General features: G+C 36.4%; 1 protein-coding gene across 3 annotated transcripts in view; it reads left to right on the top strand.

Moving 5' to 3' along the window:
• Positions 1-27,118, top strand: part of LOC121413739 (WD repeat-containing protein 19-like) — a 51,810-nt gene that overhangs the window by 251 nt on the left and 24,441 nt on the right. For 2 of the 3 annotated variants that reach the window (XM_041606677.1, XM_041606687.1), the window contains exons 2-9: positions 2,400-2,557; positions 3,283-3,507; positions 4,460-4,592; positions 5,300-5,380; positions 10,229-10,341; positions 19,700-19,873; positions 20,810-21,053; positions 24,644-24,758. In XM_041606677.1, coding sequence (XP_041462611.1) covers positions 2,400-2,557; positions 3,283-3,507; positions 4,460-4,592; positions 5,300-5,380; positions 10,229-10,341; positions 19,700-19,873; positions 20,810-21,053; positions 24,644-24,758 — 1,243 coding nt within the window. Of the gene's footprint in view, positions 1-2,399; positions 2,558-3,282; positions 3,508-4,459; positions 4,593-5,299; positions 5,381-10,228; positions 10,342-19,699; positions 19,874-20,809; positions 21,054-24,643; positions 24,759-25,923; positions 25,960-27,118 lie in introns of all 3 variants that reach the window. The other variant, XM_041606669.1, reaches the window with a different exon arrangement.

The raw sequence follows: 27,118 nt of genomic DNA, 5'->3' as shown, positions 1-27,118 counted from the left end.
GTGGGGTAGCAACGGTAAACAACTCGTCCTAGTCCGTGTTTATATCGCCATTGGCATTAGACGTGGAGGGGGTGTTTCAACTTTCAAAACTTGTTGACTTTTGTCTAGGACTTGGCCAAATCAGATTTGGGAGGCATAGCGTAGGGCATATAGGCACCACTCCCCCGAACAGCTTGAGCTTATAATAGGAATGCTATCTTAGTCATGACTCATCATCACATGATATCAAAGTCAAACTTCATTCTGCTGACAACAGCGATGCTGCGCTGAGCCTGAGTCATAAAAATTGTGATATCGATGAATCAATTAAATTTCAATTTCAACTCTTAGCTGGCACTGGGGGGGGGGGGGTGGCACAGGACATTCTTAGAGTTTGACCCTGCTGGGTGGGCATGCCATTAATCATATATTTCATTCTTTTTTTAACTTAGGGCATATCGGCATGCCATATTTTTAGGAAATATATTTCATTCTTTGTTCGTAAACTTTAAGTATCACTTTGTCGATAGACTAAACTGAAAAAATAAATGATCATGTTTAGGCTTAGTGGCTTAGCTGATCAGGGCCGGGGACATGACAATTCAATGTTTATGTTAAGCCTAACTTAGAATCATCTGCATGTGAATGACCTCAAATAATTTTTTTTAAAGAGAATATTTTGTGATTTTACATGAAAATTCATTCAAACTGTGTATTTCTTATGTTTAAAAATTTTGAAATTGAAGAACGCTACTTCATATTAAGCATGAAAATTTTAGGATACAATGTATGTTGTAGCAGCTTCCTGATTTCCAATCACTAAATTTTTATAGAGTTGTGCTTAAAGGCCCATTTTAAAGAGAAATGATTTTTTTTTTCACATCCTCATTTTGTCTCACCTTGGTAGAGTGCGGCTAAGTATGGTTGAATTTCTTGCTGAAGTAAATTAATGCCCGTGACTTGTTGTTTATATATAAAACTTTTGCCATAAGAAACTATGACAAATAACAAAAATACTTTGTCAATCTAAATTATGTAATTGACACTTAACATTTATTAAAGACCTCTTTAAAAAAAATGCCATAGGGCCTATTTTTTTTTCTAATACAATTCAAACCCACAACCCTCTCTCTAAAAGAAAGGAATCAGAACCAAAGCACCATGGTGCAGGCAAAAAAAAAATATATATATATTTTTGGGGCTACCTTACACAACCTCCTACCAAAATCTGCAACACTGAATAAGCTTTAAAGGGGAAGTTCACCCTGAAGAAAACTTTGTTGTAAAAATAGCAGAAAAAATAGTAAAAATTATTGGTGAAGGTTTGAGGAAAATCCGTTAAAGAATAAGAAAGTTATTGGAGTTTTGGATTTGTGACGTCATAACGAGCAGCTGCTTCATGTGTTATGTAATATAAAATGCATGAATTGCAAATTTTTTATAGTTCCTGATGACTTAATTATGCTTTCTATTCATGATCAGGTGTGAAATGATTTGTCTATTGATATACAATAGGTACAGTGAAAACCATTTTTAATTTTCTGAGAAAATGACATTTCATTGATTTTTTACCATTCGCTATGTAGGAATGCTGCTCGCATATGACGTCACAAATCAAATAATTGAAATTCTAATAACTTTTTAATTATTTGATGAATTTTTCTCAAACCTTCATCAATATTTTTTATTATTTTTTCTGCTATTTTTACAATAAACTTTTTGTCAGGGTGAACTTCCCCTTTAACATTGCAATGAATGAGTTTCTATACTTTTTTTCACAGCTCTTTTGAGCATTTCAGGGCTGAAATTGCCACTAGTCCCCATGTATTTTCCCCCCTCTATAGCTTTAGCCACTCATTTAGTGAACGAGGTTATGATATAACCTTGTTCTCTGTTACATCTCCATGTGTGGCAAAATAAGGTTGGCAATGTTTGGCTTATTTTCTCTATTTTCGTTAGGACAAATGCTTGATTCTTTTTACACTGTCAGTTTCCATTAATTACAGTTTTTTATCATATACATGTAACTTGGCTCTTAAGTAAATTTGATTCTTTGAATTAGTTTTTCTTAATAAAAAATTGAGATTGAAAAATGAAAAATTTCTAGCCATATTACTTTCCACCAATAGAGGGTGTACACAAAAATATGCCAAAAATTTCAAGTTTTTGAGCGCTCTGGTGAATACAAAAATTATTCCCAATTTACTAATGAAAAATTACTTGCAACTGTATGGAAATTAATAATTTTGTTTACAAAAATTAATGATTTTTTGAAAGTGTGTGCTTTGTACATCATTGGCATACCATAGTCCTACCTGTAGATTCCCCACAGGCAGGATGGTTGCAGTGAGAGAGTGGTTTTTGCTTTGATTGATGAGGATGAATGTAATAATTTCCAAACTTATTATCTTATGTTGTAGAGAGTGTTTCAGCTGTCGGACAAGACCCATGGTCCGGGTCCTGTCAGGTTCTGTTGGCAAACAACTCTTGGTAATTACCTCGCCACCTACGGTGCTGATCACAACGTTCATATTTACGATCGTCATGGTGAACGTAGAGATGAAATCAACCTACCTGGGTGAGTAAAGTACATAAAAAGTCTCCTCTTTTTGGTCTTGCCCTTTAGAGGGAAAGGCAAGAAGGAATGATCCAAAACCGGCAAAAAAATATATTTTTGTTTGTTTTCGGGACCTACTCTTTGGAACCTACTGCGAAAATGTGCAACATTGGATAAGCTTTAACTTTGCAGTGAAACAGGAAAAAACAAATAATGTGCTTTTCCAGAGCACTTATCTGGGTACATTCATATTTTACATACATAACAGGTACTTAAATAGCACTTTACCAAAAGTACAGGAATTATAATATGCCTTCTAAGGATATCATTTCCACTGTAGAAACTACTTTTGGGAGAGTTTGGTACAGTACTTGTCTACACCTTTTTGTCAAAATTATTTTATGCTGTGCCTAATCTTTATAATCATGCTTCCAAATTAGAAACATGCCCAGTGCCCAGAAGGTGCATAGTTGAGTTCTGTGTGGTTATAAATAGTGACAGTGATTTTTTTTTCTAGAGGGTGGATTTCTGTTTGCGTTGAAGATCAGGCTAAGCGAAAAATCTTTTGATGCAGACAAACAGTTGGCACATCAAAGGAACCACACCCCAACAGATTAAAACTTATATTGAGAATTATCTCTTAACATTGTAAAATGAAACCTACACTTTTCATTACTGTATTTGTTATGATAATCATCATTATCTGTCTATTTTTTATTTTTTAAACTAATTCTTTGTCAATTCAGATCCTGCACAGGCATCGGCTGGGACAGAGACGGAGACACATTAGCCCTGATATGTGACAAAAGCAGCGTGGTGTTTCTCTGGGACGCCAACAGCCATCGCAAGTCTCAGGTCGACAGTGGTTTCAAGGATTCATTGACCTATCTGCTTTGGTCAAAGTCTGGCCCTCAGCTAGCCATCGGGACAACCAAGGGAAATCTTCTTATCTACAATCATCAGACTTCAAGGTATTTTGTTACATTTTTTCAATTTGGAAAAGATCTAAATCAACTGTTTGGGTTTTATGCTGTGTTATGTTGATTAAAGAGAAATTCCAGTAGTTGCAGTAAACACTGATTTCATGAGAAATTCTGTAAAACAAGGCTTAATTGTCAGTATATCATCGAGGATCGAGATCTGGTACAGTCACATAAATTGAACTTTGTGAAATCTTGAAATCTACGCTGAAAAATGTTCAGACTGAAGATCCCCAACACAGATAAGCGCACATGGGACAGTGTATAATTATTGCTTTGAATGTCGGGCCCGACGCTCTACCCGAATCCTGTGCTTATTTGCTGATTTCTCAGCAATTACACAATTTATTCCAGAATCCTTTGGCACATACGTTTTATTTATACAAACAGACACTTTGGTGGTCATTTCATTGGATTCTAGCATTTACCTTTAATGAATAGTGATAAGAACACTGGATCTAATTGGAGGATGAATAAATATAGCATAGGTTTTATATGAAATATCTAAACTGTACTGTTCAGAGCTCCTTTATCAGAACAATTTACAAAACCAAATATCTTAATTGCTTCATAACCTTTCATAATTTTATATTCAGAAATAAGAACTTGATTTTTTCACTGGCAAGATAATCAATATTTTTTGGGGCAGGAATTACATGTGCAAGGTCAACATGAGTGACATTAGATTTGACATTGAGGATCTCAGACCAGAATTACAGTTCTCAATTGGAGCCCGAAAACCTTAGTGTATTTATGAACACAGCTTTTGTTTCAATGGATGACACAAAATTTATTTCATATTTCTTCAACTCAACTGAAGAGTAACTGCACTGATTACAGGTTCATCTATTTTTGTGATTGAAAAATGTATTTATTTTTGTATTTCTTATTTATTAGAATATTTTTTTGAGTGAATTTTGATTTTTTCTAATGAACATTTTAGGAAAGTGCCCATACTTGGCAAGCACACTAAGAAGATAATCTGTGGGGCATGGAGTGCTCAGAACCTTCTTGCATTGGGAAGTGAGGACAGAACTATTACAGTTAGCAATGAAGATGGTGACACCATAGCAACGGTAAGTTTACAAGAACGATAGTTTTAGAGCTTGCCAAACTTTGGAACAGCAAGTTAGCATTTTATCTCCAAAATGATCATTTTTACATAAAATATTAAAATTTTCAGTAAATAGATGTTTTTTCAGTATAAGATTTTATCAATGATAATTTCTTGATTTCAAATTTGTTTTATTTATTTTGCATTGTTTTTAATGTTCAATCAATCCTGTTTGTCTTACATTCTTGCGTATCACGATGGCCTTCCATCAACATTAATCGTCTGATAAATTTCCTTGGTTTTTATTGGCTAACAAAAAGCAGACGTCTCAATATTTGTATGAAATTTGCCCGGGTATTATATAGCTGTCTACCCTCCATGCTTGATTTCAACTTTCTCTTCACTTTCATGCACAACCTCTATGATGCAGCAGTTTTATCATAGATTTGCAATTCAACATTATTTGTAGCTATGGGGCAATGCCGTGAAATTATCACCCTTTTTGTACACCAACCCCCATTTTTCTCAAGTCTTACTCTACTTCATAAACTGACCAAGTCATGCTCCTTTGAGAATATTACAGACTGTCAAAAGAACCAGAAATCAGAGACAGAATATTCCATGAAGATCCCACATATATGGGGTTGGATGTACATGTTTTTTAGAATTGCCCTATGTTTTCTTGAATCCATTCATCAGAACTATGCTTTTGTTTTTTTTTTGTTTCAGACTGGAGTGCGATTAGATCCATCCGACATTCAGTTCTCAGAGATGAAGGTTGATGAGAGAACATCATCGGGAGAGTCAACTGTAGGTTTGAACTGTATTTAAAGGGAAGTGAAACCTTTGGAACAAGTAGGCTTGTGTCGAAACAGAAAAATCAAAGAATAAGAACAGAGAAAGTTTGAGAAAAATCGGACAAACAATGAAAAAGTTATGAGCATTTGAATATTGCAATCACTAATACTATGGAGACTCTCCCAATGGCAATGCGACAAGGATGTGTGATGTCACATGTGAACAACTTTCCCTTTGATGGACTATAAAATACCCTCAAAATGTCTCTCTTTGCTTTTTCTTATGATACAAACTCTTTATCCATGATGTATTCTTTTAAAATCTGTATTACATGCTTTCATTTAGAAAGAACACATGATCTCCTGATTGATGTGATAAAAGAGGCAATTTAAGTAAAACATATGCTAAAGTAATTAGTCTGGTCAGTTAGCGGAATTATGTGGACACGGTGGACAAAAGCGTGATTTTTTCTCCAGACCTTTGTTTATGTATGAGAATTAAGAATGGGGTATGCTCCAAAAAATCTGGCTGCAGGAACAGTGAAAAAATGGGTGAAAATGTCAGAATTTATGAGTTCAGATTTGTCTGATATATAGACTAGCGCTAGTGCAAAACTCAATAGCAGTGTATTATTTTGCATTGGATTAGTTCTTGAATTCAGACCCTTTTTGAACAGATCTTCTGTTTGTCCTCGCATCTCAATGCACCAAATATCTGAATGAAGATGCTAACCAAGCCGAAGGGTGACGGTGGAGGGGGTTGAATGTTGGTGTGTGTGTACATATTTTGGTCTTGGGGTAAAGGTGTGCAAGACACATTTTTTGCATGTGTTGGAAATTGTGTTGCCATGGTAACAGTGTATTATTGCAAAAATAAGGTAAAAATCTTGCAGTTAGAACCACTTCCTCTGTTCTTAACCGATTCTCATGAAATTTGGCACACACATTGGTCTTGAGGTGAAGATGTCTAAGACACACTTTTGTGTGTCTTTCAGAAATCTTGTTGCCATGGTAACAACATATTATCTGGTGAAAATTGGGAAAAAATCTTACAATTCAAACTGCTTCATCAGTTTTCAATCAATTCTAATGAAATTTGGCACACACATTGGTATTGAAGTAAAGATGTACTAGGCACTTTTTGTGTGTGTTTCAGAAACTGTGTTGTCATGGTAACAAAATATATGGCAAAATTTAGGTAAAAAACTTGCAATTTGAACTACTTCATCAGTTTTGAACCAATTCTCGTGAAATTTGGCTCACACATTGGCCTTGGGGTAAAGATGTGCAAGAACCTTTTTTTTGCATTTGTCAGAGAGTGCATTACCAGGGTAGCCACATATGATAGCCAGAAATGTAGGAAAACTTCTTCCCCTGTTTTTAGTCAGTGCTCATAAAAATTGGAAGAAATATTCATCATAGGGTAAAGATTCATATTAAATTCTAAATGTCTTCTCTGCATTAAAATGTGGGGGTATTAATCACCTTCATTAATATTTCTGGGTTTGAGGGGAAGGGGCAGGATTAGTCCTTTAAATCTGACATCAAAGAAGGTTAAAGGCAGTGGCCATTAGAAACATAAAAATGATAAACACTCTTAAAAAAACGCATCCCCTTAAGGGCATATAGGCTGGAGGTACACTGGGTGAATATGAAACCTTCTGCTGAAGCAGAGGAGTTCCAACACTGGCAAGCAAAACAAAATGTGTACCCCTTCTACTTTCAACAGCTGATTTTCCAAACCTTAGTTCCACCTCCCCAAGATGTGCACCCCTCCCCATACCACTTTTAGTTCTACTTCCCCATGCTCAAACCAGTCTACACCTTTGTCCCTCAGGGGTCAATGCATTTTTAAAGCTAGACATTACTCCTTTTTTTTGGGGGGGGGGGGTCTTTAGAAAATGACCTCATTAAAATTACAGTTAAAGGATTATGACTAGGAACTTACCCCCCCCCCCCCAAAAAAAAAAAAAATAGGGGGCTGATAATACTTTTTAGCAGAAAATGCCCCCCCTTCAAAGGTAAGAAGAGTCCTTTGCACTTCAGACCATTCATTTGAAGCTTAATGCATTCTGATTTGATAAAAAAATTGTTTACAGTACCCAATTAACCATTGTTTATTTATATTCTCCTACTCAGTCTTTTATTCATATTCATATTTCGTTCCTACTCTTTCTTTTTAACTTTCACATCACTCTTGATTTTGAGCTTCACCATGCCATCTCCTTCTGTTTCCTGTCTCTCTAAGTATATTTTTTCTGACATATTTTAAAGTGTACCTTTAATCATGCAACTAATTATAGAAATATAAATATATACAAAAATATCTGCACTTGTTTTAGAAATTCACTTGCAAATCCATGACTCAGTAACATACCATATCAAAAATATACCTATGTGCACAATAGATGCACAATAGATTTTAGCCTTATATTTTCTTTCATTCAATTTTTTTCAGTATATTTCTGTGACAGCCCCTGCTTCATGCTTCAAATAAAACATTGATTAATTGGACACCGGAAACTTTTTTTTTCAAAGCAGAATGGTTGAGGCTTTAAATTAATATGCTGAAGTGTAAAGGATTTCCCCCCTTTTTTTTTTGGGGGGGGGGTAAGTTCCTAGTCGTTATAATTTCATTTTAATCTTTATGTGGCAATTTTCTAAAGCCCCCCCCCCCAAATAAACAATGTAAGGGGTGTTTTTTAAGAGTGTTTAAGTTCCTCATGGTCATGGCCTTTAACCTTCTATATTTTATGTTGTCAGTTTTTAAGGACCTTCTCCGCCCCCCCCCCAAAAAAAAGCCTATAAATATTATTGAAGGTGATTAATACCCTGCGCTATTATATGACGTTATAAAGGGGAATCAAACCCAAATAAACACTTGTTTTTAGAGGAAAATGAAAAATCAGACAAGTTTATAGGTCAAAGTTTGAACAATATCGGACAAACCATAACAAAGTTGTGAACATATTAAAGTTATAAACATTGGTAATCACTACACCCATGAAGACTTCAAATTGACCGCATATGTGATGTCACAGTGATTTAAGAAGGCAAGGACCACTCTTCCATGTACTGGAATAATGAATCTTTACCCAAAATGAATATTTGTGTCAACTTTTATGAGCACAGGCTGAAAACTGAGAAGTAGACTGATCCACAATGAGTTTTCCCCATATTTCAGGCTAAATGTGGTTACCAAGGCAATGCACTCTCTGGCAAAAGGTTCTTGCACATCTTTACCTCAAGGCCAATGTGTGAGCCATAATTATTTCATGAGAATTGGTTCAAAACAAAAAAAAAACTGATGAAGTAGTTCAAATTGCAAGGTTTTTACCTAAATTTTGCCATATAATATGTTGTTCCCATGGCAACACAATTTTGGAAACACACACAAAAAGTGCCTTGTACATCTTTACTTCAATACCAATGTGTGTGCCAAATTTCATGAAAATTGATTGATAACTGATGAAACAGTTTGAATTGTAAGATTTTTTCCCAATTTTCACCAGATAATATGTTGTTACCATGGCAACAAGATTTCTGAAAGACACACAAAAGTGTGTCTTAGACATCTTCACCTCAAGACCAATGTGTGTGCCAAATTTCACGAGAATCGGTTAAAAACAGAGGAAGTGGTTCTAACTGCAAGATTTTTACCTTATTTTTGCAATAATACACTGTTACCATGGCAACACAATTTCCAACACATGCAAAAAATGTGTCTTGCACACCTTTACCCCAAGACCAAAATATGTACACACACACCAACATTCAACCCCCTCCACCGTCACCCTTCGGCTTGGTTAGCATCTTCATTCAGATATTTGGTGCATTAAGATGCGAGGACAAACAGAAGATCTGTTCAAAAAGGGTCTGAATTCAAGAACTAATCCAATGCAAAATAATACACTGCTATTGAGTTTTGCACTAGCGCTAGTCTATATATCAGACAAATCTGAACTCATAAATTCTGACATTTTCACCCATTTTTTCACTGTTCCTGCAGCCAGATTTTTTGGAGCATACCCCATTCTTAATTCTTATACATAAACAAAGGTATTGAGAAAAAATCATGCTTTTGTCCACCGTGTCCACAAGTAGGGCATTTTTGACGCTAACAGACCAGACTAAATGGGGAGAGTTGTTCACAAGTGACATCACACATCTTTGTTGCATTGCCAATTTGAGGATCTCCATAGCAATAGTGATCACAATATTCAAGTGCTCATAAACTTTCTCATTATTTGTCTGACTTTTCTCAAACTTTCGCTCATCTGTTTCTTTGATTTTACTGTTTTCACACAAGCTATCTTGTTCCAAATGTTTCATTCTCTTTTAACACGATCAAAACCCCTCATGTAAAACTGAAACCCATATTGGGTTTTCACTATTTCAAGACACTTGGGGGAGCTGTAAGCCTCTGCTGGGGAAATGACCTTGATACAGTGATAGAGGGACAGAGGAAGGGACAAAGCAAAGCATGATTGGCAAGATTTTACAATGAAAAATATAATCACCAATTATGGGTTGTTTTGCTTCAGTCAGAGTCTAAAAAAAAGTAATTGGACTGGAATTCATTGCTTGTTGATTTCTCTGCAATTACAGAGTTTCTTCCAGAATCCTTTGGCTTAAATTTTTAATTTATGCATACATGTATGTGCCTGGGTAGTCCTTTGATTAAATTCTGTATCTCAATTTGAAAAAATTACCACAACTGGCATTGATCTTTAAAGTCTGCCTAAAGCTTTGGTAAGTGTTCATTAATTTACAGATGTTGACTGCTGCAGGGACGTTTCCATCCTAAAAATAAGTATTCAAAATGAACTGATATCTACTCTGCTTTGTGAATCCCTTTCAGATAAGCGTCATCGTTGGAAAGAAAACATTATTCCTGTACAATTTGGATGACAGAGACAATCCAATAGAGCTTGCCTTCCAGCAGAGATATGGTTCAGTGGTTGCATACACATGGTGAGTCTTCTATTGCCTTCAAAAACATTATTTGTTTTATTTCAGAAGCTTTCTTGATAGGTACACTCTAGCTCGTAGTTTTGATCATTCAATCTTATATATCTTTGCTGCTATTCTCACAAAGAAAATAATGCATGGAATATTTCATTTATGCAGTCAAAAGATATTCTTAAGTGGTATTTTAAGCCATTGAATACAAATTTGACCTGATTCTCCCTCCAAATTTTAACCTTTTTTTACAAAAACATTGCATTTGTATATTTGGGGTCTGCTTAAAAAAAACAATGCAGTTTGTCAGATGTGGGCAAATTAGATGAGATTGTTATTGTAACGGCCGCCGCTCTCGCTTATTTCTTCCATTCCGACCTCTACGTCAGGATGGTGTTCAGTCTGTGGTGGATCACCTGAGCTTTTCTCTATTTCCATTTTTGTCTATCTCAATATTTTCCGAGCATGCAGTTTCCAAGATAATTATAATAAGAGTGGAAGAAAATGCTAGAGCGGCTCGCTATAGTTTATTTGCAATTAAGGGTCGTTTCGTCAAAATATATGACTATGGGGGTACACAGCAAAGAAATTAAGACACAGGGGTTTGTGACTCAGATTTTAGTTTCAATGGCAAAAAGAAAAATGGTGCACTTTATTATTCAAATTACATAAATATATATATACATGTACTTTACTCGCCACTGTTACAGGTAAACAATGTCTAATATTTAGATAAGCTCTAAGATATTTTTGTTATCAGAGAAATAAGGGCTAATTATTAAACTTTTATTTTGGGCATCCAAGTATAAGAATTTTCCAGATCTATAACCGGCGTCTAGCTTAAGAGAAAAACTTCTATTTCCAGCTTCCCAGTCTCGACATTCGTTTCCACGTCTGTTAATTCCGGCGTCGATATATACGAAGAGATTGATTCCTAGACTATTTACTTCAGGTCGCTCGCCCAAAATAATTATTAAGAAAATTTATATCATAGCAAGATCTATACTTTTATTAATCTGGACCTCTATTGGGGAATTCTCATATTCAAACATACGGGTCAATATAGGGACTTAATTCAATTCATATCGAGGTTTCCAGCGTCTGTTTACCTTTCCAAGTTTTCCAAGTCTTCCCCGTGGCAAGCCTTCCGCAGTCAGATTTCCGTTGTTTGTGCCAGCCCCGGCGACTAAACGTATCTTATTTATATGGACAAATTGCGGACGTAGGTGAAAACGGTGCGCCGAGCGGGTTTGGATAGCACACACACGTCTACGCGCAGCGTATAATGTACAGAGAACTCGAACTGTGCTTTATCGAAGCCAGTTTATTCACAATTTCTCGTTTATTACTACAAAACATTCAATAAGTCGATACGTTTCCAAAAGGATATATCTTTTTGCACTGAAATATATACAGAACCGTTCATATCAATACTCAAAAAGATACGAATTAGTCAAAAATCTATCAAAATCGACCAGCGCTGCGATCGGACGTACTGTGCATTCCAAACGCTCATCCGCACTTATGCAAATACGCCGGCTGTGCTCTTATGCAAATTATGTACGTTCATAAACACAGCCAGCGATGAATTATTCAATCTATATCTACACCAATTCGATCATAAAAACTGCAAATCAACTTATCTCCTAACATTTCTTCATTAAAAACTCAGGCCTCATTTACAAACTAGCTAATACATTAATCATTTTCTGATTTGGAATATGAAATCTCAAGTAATTTCTAATAATAACCGAAAGACATAATACGGTTGAATGAGTTCTCGCGACAGCTATGAATAATGAGTAAACAATAGTCAGGCGCAGGGCTGATTGTTTACGTCACGATCCTTGTTGCGGGATCGTTACACAGCCCTCCTCTCTACGAAATGCGTCCTCGCATTTTCAAAACATACATGGATAACCAAGTCCTTTTTCCAAGTAAACTATTAAGCATTACATCAGCCATATCTATTTATTAACAAGAATAGTCACAAAGATTCAAACAAAAGAAAAGTTGGTATTTGGAAGATTGTCAGCAATTGCTTCTTAACTCTTAATACTCTGATAGCTCACCTCTTCTCTCATTAATCTTTTGTACTAAAATAGGCATCACCATACAATCACCATCATCATCCGATCAATCAAACATTACTTTAAGTTTTCAGCACATATACTTATAGTTCAAGAAGCAGCATCTGACTCTGCCAAATAAAACCAATTTCACTCCACTCATTCTAGTGGTGAATTTTTCTGAATTAATTTAGAACTTGGAAGAAATCATTGGTATCCAATTCCTACTATATAAGTTTATTAATTACTCTACTCAGTGGCGTTACAAAAAGTGAAAATATTTGCAAATTCATTTTACATACAGAAAAAGAAGGATAGAGTAAAGATAAAGATAAAGATGAAGAAATTGGGAAAGTAGTGGAAGTAGGAGAAAGAGAAAGGACAGTAGGAATAGATGAAAGATGGAAGAGAAATATATGATAATATAAAATGCGAAAATACATATATATTACACAATCAATAAAAATAATTAGGAGGGCGGCGACTTCGTCTTGGATAGCGACCAGATCCTTCCTCACTTCCAGTTGGTTCTTCGTCATTTCCCTCGTCTCGTTCTGTACTCTGGTCTGTGGTTTCCTCATCATTGGTCTGGTCGGTGACCTGGTTCCAGTTACATAGTTCGGTTCCTTCATACCCCTTTAGCCTGTCGAAGTGGACCACCTTTGCACGACATCTAGGATTCTTCTGGATGCGAAACGTGACCTCCGACATCTTCCTCATCACACGAAATGGACCTTCCCATTTGTTTGCGAGTTTAGGGCTCACTCCCTTCTTCCTTACATCGTTCCGTAGCCAAACATATTGCCCAACGTTGAAGGTTTCACCAAACATAGTTGCATCATAGTTCCTTTTCTGTCTTCTCAAGTTGGCGTCCCCGTCCTTCATCACAGAAGAATACATTTCCTCCATTCTGTCTCGAAGATTGGCTGCGTAGTCAGTTTCAAGTTCATTTTCCTTGTGTTGATCAACATACAAGTCCATTGGGTGAGTAACCTCTCGCCCAAACATCATCATATTTGGCGTCTCTTGAGTGGTTTCGTGTACCGCACTTCTATAAGCGGCTGTCGCAAAGGGAACATATCTGTCCCAATCTTTCTGATGCTTGTCAGGATCTATCATCGTTCCGAGCATCCCTAGCAAGGTCCTATTGAATCTTTCCACCATCCCATCAGACTTCGGGTTATAAGCGGTGGTTCTCGTCTTCTTTATACCAAGAATTTGGCAGACTTCCTTGAATAACTTAGACTCAAAATTGCGACCTTGATCTGAATGTATTTCCTTTGGCACCCCATAACGACAGATGAATTCCTCAACTAGCTTATTTGCCACAGTATGTGCTTGTTCATTGCGGATGGCGTATGCTTCCACAAACTTTGTGTAATAGTCTGCCACAACTAATATGTACTTGTTCTCATTTTCGGTAGTTGGTAAGGGTCCCATTATATCAAGTGCAATCCTCTCCAACGGACCACCAGATCGTCTCTGTTGTAGCGGCGCTCTTTTCTTTCTTCCATGGGACTTCCTTTTCCCACACATCAAACATTGTCGAATGAAAGACCTCACATCTGCCTTCATGCCCACCCAGTAATAGCGAATCTGGGCACTCCTCAAAGTTTTCATGGACCCTAAATGTCCACCTAGCCTGCCACCGTGAATCTCTTCCAGTACTTCTTGTACTCTTTGCTTTGGCAACACAAGTCTCCGTCTAGAAGTTTTTCCATCTTCCGACTCCCAGTTCCGATAAAGTACCCCATCTACCATCTCAAGCTGTCCCCAGTGCCCAAGTAATACCTTCGCTCTGAAAGGCAAAGAAGACATCTCTTCCTTGGTAGGTTTCCTGACTTGTTCCAATGCTTCTATCACCGGCTTAATACCTGTATCTTCAAGCTGAGCCTTCCTCATCTCAGCTCTGTTATTACCTGTTACGTCGGTCATCTGAATAACACAAGTGCGTCTGCAGTTAGTGTCTGAATGCTCAATTCCGCAATCATTCTCTCTTCCACACTGTCTGCACGGACGCCTTGAAAGCGCATCAGCATTGCCATGACTTCTTCCAGCTCTATGAATTATTTCAGTGTCATAAGCGGCTATGACCTCTAGCCATCTGGCTAACTGTCCCTCTGGTTGCTTAAAGTTGGTAAGCCATCTTAATGCTCCGTGATCTGTCCTTACTTTGACATGTCTACCATACAGATATTGCTTGAAATGCTTCAAGTATGTAACAACCGCCAAAAGTTCTCTACGGGTGACACAATAATTGCGTTCCGCCTTGCTAAGAACTTTGCTCCCATAAGCGATCACTCTCTCCTTCCCGTCTTGTACTTGTGACAGCACCCCGCCTATTCCCTCCTTGCTTGCGTCAGTATCCAGTATGAACTCTCCTTCGGTACTTGGATATGCTAAGATTGGTGCTGAGATCAGTCTTTGCTTGAGTTCATCAAAAGCGGCCTGGCAGACAGAACTCCATATGAACTGTCCGGCACGACCCTTCTCTGTCAATTGATGAAGCGGTTTAGCAATGGTTGCAAAACCCTCAACAAATCGTCTATAATAGGATGCAAGTCCTAAGAAACTTCGAACTTCTTTCACATTCCGAGGTGTAGGCCATGATCGCACAGCATCAATCTTCTCGTCTTGTGTTGAAACACCTTCATCTGAGACTACATGTCCTAGGTAGTCGACTTTCCGTTTGAACAGATGGCATTTCTTCGGTTTTAACTTCAAGTTGGCTTGTCGTAGTCGGTGAAATACTTCTCGTAGTCGGCATAGTTCTTCTTCTACGGACTTTCCAAATATGATCAAGTCATCCAAATATACAAGTAACGTCTGCCAGTGGAGTCCCGTTAGAACTTTGTCCATTAACCTCTCGAATGTTGCTGGGGCATTACAAAGACCAAAAGGCATCACATTCCATGAGTAGAGTCCCCCGTCAGCCAGGAAAGCGGACTTTGCCTTTGCATCTTTATCTAAGGCTACTTGCCAATACCCACTTGCCAAGTCCAGGGTTGAGAACCACTTTGCTCCTGACAGAGCGTCCAAAGTTTCGTCTATCCTAGGTAAGGGATATGCGTCTTTGATTGTGGCAGCATTCAGCTGTCGATAATCTACGCAGAATCGCTGGGATCCATCCTTCTTCTTGACGAGCACAATGTTTGAAGCCCAAGGACTGTCAGTTGGTTCGATAAGTTCCTTTGCAAGTAGATCATCTACTTGCTTCTTGATTTCTTCTCTTTGTCCAAATGGGTGTTTGCGTGGGCGTTGTCTGATAGGTCTCTGAGTTCCAGTATCAATCTTGTGTTGAACCAGATTTGTTCTTCCAATATCGTCATCTCCCTTGGAAAAGATATCTTGAAATTCTGTCAATAACTTTTCTATTTCGTGATGATACTCAGTTGGCACTCCTTCTTTACTTCTGTTTAGTAGGTCTCTTAAGTGGTCTTGTACCATTCCATCACTAACAGTGGTGTACTTGGGAACTTCTTGGATCTCATTCCTATCTATTTCTGTCATGGTAGCGATAGGTGTATTCTTCATTATGACCTTGTTTGATGAAGAAGGGTTAAATACTCTAACAGGCACCAAATCCTCGCCCATTGTGATTAATGCCCTTGCAGTAATGATACCTTTCTTCATAAGTTGGTGTTGGGCGTTTCCAGCCTCTATTAAGCCCAATGTGTTTGGTTTGATTCTTTCTTTAGTTGTTCCAAGGATCACAGCTTCGTTACCCGCTGGGATAGTAGTGGTTTCTGACGCAACTATACGACAGAATAACTTCTTGCCAGTTTCATTACTGCAGTCGACTTTTCCCCATTTTGTAGTTAGTTGGAAATTATTAAGATCAATACTGGCTCCCATCTTAGTGAGGTTATCCAAACCGAGTATTCCATCGCTACTAACATCTGCTACCAGTACAGTTATTAGTCCTTTGTTAGGGCCTATTGTCATCTCATGAGTTATTGCTCCAAATATGGCTAATGGCGAACCATCTGCTAAAAATGCAACTACATCTCGATTTTGCAGTGGAGGCCTTTGCCTTTCATCTAATTGTTCATAGACTCGTCTTGAAATGTAAGAGTCTGACGCACCAGTATCAATTAAAAACTTGTATTCTTTATCCTGAATATGTATTGGAACATAGAGACCATCAATGTTATGATTTATACTTGGTACGAAACTTGTCTTCTGATTTCTTTGGGTCTTGTCTAATTCTGGGCTTCTGGCCGACCCATGACCCGTTGGGACGACCACTGGTCGTTTGACTGGTAATGACGATTAGCTCTGGTTTGTTTTGGCCAAGGCGTGTCAACTTGGTTTAAGTTTTGTCTTTGTACATCCCGTTGTTTCTTGCGACATTCCCTCGCAAAGTGGCCAGGTTGATCACAATAGAAGCATCTCAGTATCTTCTCATCACGCGTTGGTTGGTTTGGTATCTGTTTGGTTCTAACCTTCCTGACATCTTCCACTACTCTCTCATTCTCGGGTCGGTTTTCCATAGCTTGTCCTATGGCTTTGGCAACTTCATCTTTGATTATCTTTTCCAGATCAATATCAGAGACAATCCCTCTATTATAGGCAGGCTTCTTCCACCCATTTCGCTCAGCTTCCGTCTGTAGAAACGTTTCACTTGTAATTGCTGCTCGAATCATTTCATCTAGGCTAGTTGCCTTAGCATGAAATATCCCCATGCGAATCTCACTACTGCGAATAGCATCCGTAAAATGAATTCTAGCCAACCTATCAATTCCCTGACTGTCGAAGTTTGGGTATGCTTTAGCAGTTAGTTCTCTAATGTGACGACCTAATTCTTGGAGTGATTCTCCATGACGTCTCTTACGATTCCTGAGTTCCATCAAATAGCTTTCTGCTTGCTTTGCAGAAGAGAACCTGAATGATAATACATCCTTTATTTCTTCAAAGTTCCACTTTTTCCCCCTCTGTTCTCCTAAAAGTCTCAGGGCTGGTCCTCTTAAGCTTGCGGCAAGGTACTTAGCTGATTCTTCATCATTCCAGTTGTTAATTCCACAACAAGATTCGAAATGAGAACTGTAATCTTCCCAGTCCGTACTCCCATCATACTTGTCCGGCATGATTAGTGGACGGGTGTTAGTTTCCTGAGCTTTCGTCTCGTTGAAGCTAGATTTATTATTTGCCTGTGGTTTGTTAGCTTCTTCCAGTTCCGGCATTTTCCCGACATCTGATTTTCCTTCCTCGTGTTTAGTATCTAGTTCTTGGACGTTTTCCGGTCGTCTAGTTGGTTTAAAAACGAATTCCACTTCACTATCGTCCAAGGAGTCTGACATTTCCTCTGTGGTAGAGTCTGGACCTGCACGTCTTCTCCTTCTTTTTGTCTTCTTACTCAGATTCATCATTTGGGCCATTAAGTTTGATAATTGCTTCATAATGCGACTCTGTGTCTTCTCTGTTCTATTATCTATCTTTGAGCTTATTGCATTAGACATTATTTCTTCAGAGGAACAACTTAGCTCATCTATTTCCCTCTCTCTGTGCGGTACCCCCGCCATGTTTATCCCACTTCTGACACCAATTTTGTAACGGCCGCCGCTCTCGCTTATTTCTTCCATTCCGACCTCTACGTCAGGATGGTGTTCAGTCTGTGGTGGATCACCTGAGCTTTTCTCTATTTCCATTTTTGTCTATCTCAATATTTTCCGAGCATGCAGTTTCCAAGATAATTATAATAAGAGTGGAAGAAAATGCTAGAGCGGCTCGCTATAGTTTATTTGCAATTAAGGGTCGTTTCGTCAAAATATATGACTATGGGGGTACACAGCAAAGAAATTAAGACACAGGGGTTTGTGACTCAGATTTTAGTTTCAATGGCAAAAAGAAAAATGGTGCACTTTATTATTCAAATTACATAAATATATATATACATGTACTTTACTCGCCACTGTTACAGGTAAACAATGTCTAATATTTAGATAAGCTCTAAGATATTTTTGTTATCAGAGAAATAAGGGCTAATTATTAAACTTTTATTTTGGGCATCCAAGTATAAGAATTTTCCAGATCTATAACCGGCGTCTAGCTTAAGAGAAAAACTTCTATTTCCAGCTTCCCAGTCTCGACATTCGTTTCCACGTCTGTTAATTCCGGCGTCGATATATACGAAGAGATTGATTCCTAGACTATTTACTTCAGGTCGCTCGCCCAAAATAATTATTAAGAAAATTTATATCATAGCAAGATCTATACTTTTATTAATCTGGACCTCTATTGGGGAATTCTCATATTCAAACATACGGGTCAATATAGGGACTTAATTCAATTCATATCGAGGTTTCCAGCGTCTATATGCCTTGGCTATAGGCTTGTTTCCTGCGTCTGTTTACCTTTCCAAGTTTTCCAAGTCTTCCCCGTGGCAAGCCTTCCGCAGTCAGATTTCCGTTGTTTGTGCCAGCCCCGGCGACTAAACGTATCTTATTTATATGGACAAATTGCGGACGTAGGTGAAAACGGTGCGCCGAGCGGGTTTGGATAGCACACACACGTCTACGCGCAGCGTATAATGTACAGAGAACTCGAACTGTGCTTTATCGAAGCCAGTTTATTCACAATTTCTCGTTTATTACTACAAAACATTCAATAAGTCGATACGTTTCCAAAAGGATATATCTTTTTGCACTGAAATATATACAGAACCGTTCATATCAATACTCAAAAAGATACGAATTAGTCAAAAATCTATCAAAATCGACCAGCGCTGCGATCGGACGTACTGTGCATTCCAAACGCTCATCCGCACTTATGCAAATACGCCGGCTGTGCTCTTATGCAAATTATGTACGTTCATAAACACAGCCAGCGATGAATTATTCAATCTATATCTACACCAATTCGATCATAAAAACTGCAAATCAACTTATCTCCTAACATTTCTTCATTAAAAACTCAGGCCTCATTTACAAACTAGCTAATACATTAATCATTTTCTGATTTGGAATATGAAATCTCAAGTAATTTCTAATAATAACCGAAAGACATAATACGGTTGAATGAGTTCTCGCGACAGCTATGAATGAGTAAACAATAGTCATGCGCAGGGCTGATTGTTTACGTCACGATCCTTGTTGCGGGATCGTTACATTATTTTAGACCTAAAGCTATGAACTATAAATGATATATAATTGGATGAATTATAAAAAAGATACCATGATTTATGTATGCTCAGGTATGGAGATGGCTGCATATCACAACAAATTAATGAATCATAAGAGATATTTTGAATTATTTACGCACAATGTATGAATGAATTATAAATCTGATATACGTACACACAGGTATGGAGATGGCTACATCATGCTCGGGTTCTCCAACGGTTATTTCATCGTTATCTCAACTCACATGAAGGAGATTGGTCAGGAACTATTCCAAGCCAGGGACCATAAAGACTCTTTGACTGGTATCGCTATCTCCCTTTCACTCAATAAGGCAGCATCATGCGGCGATAATTGGTAAGAATCAACTTTGTTACACACCTTTGTTATGTTTTTTCATGGTTTGGCTTCTAATTTCTATTTAGAATGGTTTCGTTTCCAGAGAGCAGTATGCACAGAATCAATTAGATTTTTTTAAAGAGAATGCTACAAAAAATCTTGTTTGTAACAGATTTTTACATAGGGCTGTACATAACTTAGCTGAAAACTTTTTGTCTTATGACCATAAATTGCTCATCAAGTTGAGTGAGCAGAAGTATTCCCTGATTTGTATGGTTGATTGATAAGATGTTTAAAGTCTGACCTACCTGCAGATGTTTATGACATGGAAGAACAAATTTGTGTAATGGTAGGTTACAACATTAGGTAGTCATGTGACAATTCACATGAGGTGGGAGCGTTGGGATGGTCAAATTGACCTCCTGTTTAGGGGTGCAAGTCAGTGTCATTTTTTTAGAAGCAAAGTTCTTATCTATTCCTTTGCCTTTATTCTCCCTTTCACTGTAGAATATGAGGCATTGAAAATGTATCATTAATGGCCTGAATTGCTTGAGAGGTACCGCAATACAATAGATTTGAAAAGCATTGGATTTCAATATAATGATGAGCCAATAAAAATTCAGTGTAAATTTCCTGAATCGAAATGGGGATATGATGGGTACAGTAATCTGTAAACACATAGAATTTCATTTTGATGATTGGTCAATTCATATAGTACCTGTGCTATATAAATGGACCATATTATTATCATTAGTAGTAGTAGTATTAGTAGTATGAAAATTTAGTATGAATGTCCTTGATTGCATTACAGTACCATGTTGTTATATCAATCATAGACGTTCAGTTTATTTTGAATAATGGCCAGTGGAAATTTATATTTGATATAAAGTACCCCAATCTAACCCAATTCAATTTTATCAAGAATGATGAAATTTGAACTTTAACAAACCCCAGCATCAAGATCCATGACCTCTCTGACCTGAAGGAACTCTATGCCATTATCAACCTGGAAGAGGAGACCAAGGGACTAACTGGGATTGAATGGACACAGGACGGTCAGCTACTGGCCATTGGAACCCAGAGAGGATTTATGCATGTTTATCTGACGAAGCTGCCCATCCTTGGTGATGCCCATGGTACTAGGCTTGCATATCTGACCTCTCTACTAGAGGTCACAGTGGTCAATCCTATTGAACAGGTGAGAGTCACACTACTCAATACATTTTCATCAATTGTAGAGTACCTCAGTGGTCCTTCTTAGGTCCAATGTTATTTACTCAGTTGTCTATAAAGTGGCCTACTTAGTTCATTCCAATCGTAGGTGAGGTACCTCAAGGGTCCACGTAAGGTACAACATTATTTCAGCATTCATGAATCCCATAGTAGGCGAAAGTCGCACCTCTTACAAATGACCTTCACAAGTAATTCTTGTCATTCTTAGATTACTTTCATGTGTGAGAGTCACCCCTCATACAAATTACCTACTCAATTTATTTGAAGAGGACAGAGTTGAGACTCCTTGACGAATGGTGAAGCAAAACCCAGCAAAACTTTTTATGTTTTATGAGATGTCAAGAAAATGTTGCAGTGGCAAGCAGCATTTTGTCCAAAGACAAAAAAAAAATGCACCAATAAATTTCTTTTTTTTTAATAGTGCAAATGAAAAAAAATGGAACAAATCATTTGTCCAGAGTTGCTCAAATTGAATGTTGAATAGTTTTTATCAAGTTTCCTTTATTTATTATTTTTTTTATTTTAAAGAAAAAAAACTTTTTGCAAATGGAGGTAAATTTAAGAATATAATCTCATTTGTACGATGAAAAGAGTCAATAATTACATTTTCAAGAGGATTTTAGTTCTTCATAGTGTGAGGGAGACACATTATGTCAGACCATTGGTTCTTGTGCCTGTTCACCAAAGATAAAGACCCAGTAAGATGTTGATTGATAAGCATATTAATATCATAGTCTGTATGTTGTTATCAGATGAAGTCTATTTCAAATAATGTGTCTGAGAGGGTGTGTGTGTGTGTTTGATATTGCCTTATAACTGGGGACGAAAGTGTGACACTTTCCTATCAAAATGGGGAATGCTTCTGCATATGGGGAAGGTCCCCATATTTATAGCCTATCAAATGACTGCAAATTAAATGTAGATATTGCTGAACTACATAAGAAAATTGTGTAAGATTTGCATGCATCCCTAATGTCCCCATTTACCAATGAATGCGACACACACACACACAATTGTCTCCACATGCATGATGCAAATTAAGTGTTTATTTTTGTACTTTCCCCATTTAGCATCAGCTACAAGTGTGTGTGTGGGTGTGAACAACTTTTCAAAGGGGGATTAAATGATACATGTACTTGTTTGATATTTCACTTGTTATTCACATTTGCACCATCGTTACGATCCCCTCACGGTCACTCTCACTGATATCTTTTTTTGTGAACATTAACATATCAGAGACGAGTGGGTCGCATGAAGGCAAGTACCTTATCTCCTCTCTCTTCCCTTCAATATCCTTTCTGAGCAACTCTAATTTATTACATTTATAATTCTTGGTCAAATCTTCTTAATTTCCTATAAAATTTCTTGAAAAAAGCCTTGAGTAGTCTACAGAGTGGATTTAGCATGATAAAAGTCCAATTAATTTGTAATATTGTTATTATTATAATCATTAATGTTATTTTTTTTCTATTATTGTTATTACTATTTTTATAATTACAATTATGAATATTATTTTTAATATTATATCATTATTTTCATTATTTTATTGTTAATACTATTATAAGTTTTCATTATCATTATTATTGCTTGATGGTGTTAAGGAAATTGAATAAAATGCCATGACTGTGCATATCCTTATAATTAGCCTCAGTGCATCTCTCAGTTGCCTTTGAGATTTATTGTGCCTTTTTTATTTTCTTCTATTTGTGCGGTAATATAGAGTTGTTCCCTTTTAAAAAGTTACCCTGCCTTTGAAAATTACCAACATTTTATTTGTCTACATTTGTCTACATTTTTATTCATTTTAGAGTTAGAGAAACACTTCTATAAGATATTTAATTGATTGATATTTGAATGATTCTTTCAAATAATGGAAGGGGGGGGGGAGCTTACTCACATGTATGCAACCTTAAACGTAGGATGTGGAGCCCTAAAAATCATGAAAATATATTAAGATTAGAAATTCCTGCATATTTTGTGCCCAATTTTATTTCTATTGCTTAAATAAAGCTATAATCTTTTTGCCTTTTCTTCCTTATGCCGATCTTTCAATGTTTTTGTGACTTTTTTTTATTCATAGCAATTTCCTTTTCCTTCACTTAATTTTACATTATCTTTAGGATGTTATACTTTGCCACATAAAAATATTATTTTTCTGAATTTATTCAGGTAAATCAGGTTTATGTAGCATGCTGCCTGCTACGCTTTGCAAATTTAATTTTGCAATTCATTGATTTTGTTCATTTTTATTTGTTTCATCGGAATGGATACGTAGTTATTATATGATAGATGAATGTGGCATGCTTGTGAATGGATGTTTGTTTTATGTTACAGATAAATTGAATAATTTAGTTAATTGGTCAAGGAGTAAAGACAAACAAGACAAATAATTGAAAATGTGTCTGGCCCTGCATTGCCATGGTAACAACATTATGACAATGTTGAAACCAGGGGAATAATGCTAAAGCTATTGTATATTCATTTTTTCATCTTAACTTTTTTCTTAAAGGTCAAGTCCATCCCATAAAAATGTTTATTTGAATCAATAGAGAAAAATCAAACAAGAATAACATCAAAATCGGATGTCAAATGAGAAAGTTATGACATTTTAAAGTTTCGGTTGTTTTTCACAAAACAGTTGTATGCACAACTCGGCAACACGCAAATGAGAGAGTCGATGATGTCCCTCACTATTTCTTTTGTTTTTTTTGTTTGAATTATACAATATTTCAATTTTTACAGATTTGGCAATCAGGACCAGTTTTACTGAACCATAAAATGTTAGAACAAAATATAATAATTCCCCATGCTCATGGAGGAAGAAAAGTTATTTCACCTTCCAATGAGGAGAAAATTAAAATATTTCATATAATAGAATACAAAAGAAATAGTGAGTGAGTGACATCATTAGTCCCCTCATTTGCATACCGACGAGGATGTGCATATAACTGTTTTGTGAAATTTAGCAAAACTTTGAAATGTCATAATTTTCCTATTTTACATCCGATTTCGATGAAATTTTCAATTGTTATGCTTCTTGGATTTTTCTCTATTTGTTTAAATCAACTTTTTGTTGGGGTGGACTTGTCATTTTAAGTTTTTCTAAGCATTTTTACCTATTTCTGTGTAGCTTATTTTGTGAACGTTTTGGACTCATTCTCATTGTCACGTCCTCTCCACTCTGAATTATATCAAATGATTCTTTTTTTTTAGTTTTATCCCTGTGATTACATTACATGATGTTAACAGTAAAGTGGCAAAACAATTAGCATTTAATTTTTTTTGCTTATTGTTGTCTCGCCTGCATAGCAGAGTAAGACTATAGGCGCTACTTTTATGACGCCGACATAAAGTGATTTCAGTTGTACATGTACCTTAGTACAAAACCGTGGACTAATTTGACAGAGTATGCAATGAAAAAATCTGCAGAGTCCACGGTTTTGTACCATGGTACAATTACAACCATCTTTGTGAACTAGGGCCATTAAAGTTATCTAGTCATTTAGAGAATCAGTTTTGATTTGAGAGATATTGTTAAACTTTACCGTACAACAGGAGCCCGCTATACCCATTGCTATCGAAGTAGAGCCGACATTCGTTGCCCTTGGACCGTACCATTTGGCTGCGGGGATGAACAACAGAGCATGGTTTTATGTACTCAGTGACAAAGGTAGGTTATCATATTTAACTCTCATAAAATCAGTGTTACTTTATTTTTCTGAGCAAATGTTTTGTCTAATTTTGTGGCCTTGATTAAAGTACAGTATATTAGAAAAAAGTAATGCACAATATATGTTATTTGATTGTTAACCCATTTCTGAAACCATTTACTTCGTTATTTCTAGGAATGAAAAAATAAGAATGTGCATATTAAATGATCATTGTTTGATATTCATGTGTCCTAAAATAGTTTTTAAATGAGTATTGATATCTTTCCAATGAGGGCATGTTACATATTACTTTCTTTGAGAAAGTGTAAAGCTCAAGTTCTTAATGGTGTTTTTTGTGTACATAGCAAATTGACAAGTATTCTTTCAAAAAGAAATTTAGAAATCTATGGAACATATTAGGATACTTTAAATAAAGACAAGAAATGAGTTTGATTAAGCACTGTACATCTGTAGAAATCACCTAGACCTTCTATGACAAGGGTCCTTTAAAGACCAGGGCTCCGTAACACAGAGGTTTGCAATCAATCACTAAATACCAATGACCAATCAAGATCATCGTTGCATGCGCACTCTATTTAAAATACTGACTGGGAACCAATCAGTGCGGTTCTTTCATACTTGCAATTCATCGCAAACCTTTGTGTTGCGGAGCCCAGTTCACACTATGCGATCCAGTGCTGCACGATTTTTTAATAAATAGTATTTTGCATTAAATGTGAAAGTTCCAAAAAGTATTATTATTTCATTTTTAAGTTCGCCATAACGTTAGGAATAATACAATCATAATTTTGCCTTGCGGCAAGCCCTGTGATCGGAGTAAAGTCCAAATCGGCTTCAAGTCGCAGCCGATGATGACGTCATTACGACTCGGTTTTGAATTTAATGTATTCCTACAGGGAGGGTCGAACTAGACCAAATATAAATTGAGTAGTCCTACCACTATTCTTAACTTTGATCGCCAAGATTTTATTGGTTGCAATGTCCATATCAAATATTACAATTTCTTTGAAATTGAAATTGCACAGAATCGCATAGTGTGTGCCGTTCTTATAACCAAACAGTCTGTGGACTTGATCGCACAGTAAAGATCTCTGAGTAACAACCTTGAATCACTTTCAATGCAGTTAAACTTGTATTAATCTGAGGATTCTGGTAATATTTTAGATTATTACAGCATACAGCCCATGCAGACAGGATGGTGTAAGTTATGCAAATGATGATTGTTTCTTCACCTTTCCATGTACATCCCCATTCATACATGTATTTTGTCACCCTTTATCATAAAGCATCGATATAGACCACACCACCCAAAATGTTATTTAATGTCCAATATCATAATATTCATAGTATCGTGATACATCTGAATACCATTACAGTATATCCAGAATATATTTGCTAACCAATACTACAGAAGCGGATCCACAAGTAACTGGGGATTAGGTCCACTTTTTCTTCCAAAAATTTTATGAACAAAATATAAAGAAAATAATTATTACTACAATGACCCCCCCTGCCAAAAAATGAACTACTACTATTAACATTATCATAATTTGAGAATGATCCATTTGCATATTTTGTTAACTGGACAAGTTTACCCCAACAAAAAGTTGATTTGAAAAGAAAGAGAAAAATCCAACAAGCATAACACTGAAAATTTCATCAAAATCGGATGTGAAATAAGAAAGTTATGACATTCTTAAATTTCACATTTTAAAGTTTTGCTAAATTTCACAAAAGTTATACCTATGCACATACATCCTGGTTGGTATGCAAATGATTGGACTGATGACATCACTCACTATTTCTTTTGTATTTTATTACATGAAATACAAAAAAAAATAATTTTCTCCTAAACGTCCTGTGAAACAAAGTTTTATTTCTCCCTAAACATGTGGAATTAACATTGTTAAACATTATTTGGTTCAGTCAAGTTGAGCCTTATTGTCAAATCTGTAAATATTGAAATATTGTATAATTCAAACAAAAAACAAAAGAAATAGTGAGTGGGGGACATCATCGAGTCTCTCATTTGTACATGTATGTGACTTAATTGTGCACACAACTATTTTGTGAAAAATAAGCAAAACTTTGAAATGTCATACATGTAACTTTCCTATTTTACATCCGATTTCGACGAAATTTTCAGCATTATGCTCGTCTGATTTTTCTCTATTGATTAGAATCAACATTTTTCTGAGGTGGACTTGACCTGTAATGATAATTAGTAAGGGTAATATAGTAGCAGTACTTGTATTTAAGATATGCTACTCACATTTCCATCAAAGTGCTTTACTAAAGGTTACATTTATTAACTATAGATAGAATTAACATAATTATAAACCATACAAAATAAAAAAAA

The sequence above is a fragment of the Lytechinus variegatus genome, chromosome 1, assembly GCF_018143015.1.
Source record: "Lytechinus variegatus isolate NC3 chromosome 1, Lvar_3.0, whole genome shotgun sequence".
In the NCBI taxonomy this organism is placed as follows: Eukaryota; Metazoa; Echinodermata; class Echinoidea; order Temnopleuroida; family Toxopneustidae; genus Lytechinus; species Lytechinus variegatus.
The sequence above is the reverse complement of the archived record's forward strand: the minus strand, read 5'-3'. Positions and strand labels throughout refer to the sequence as shown.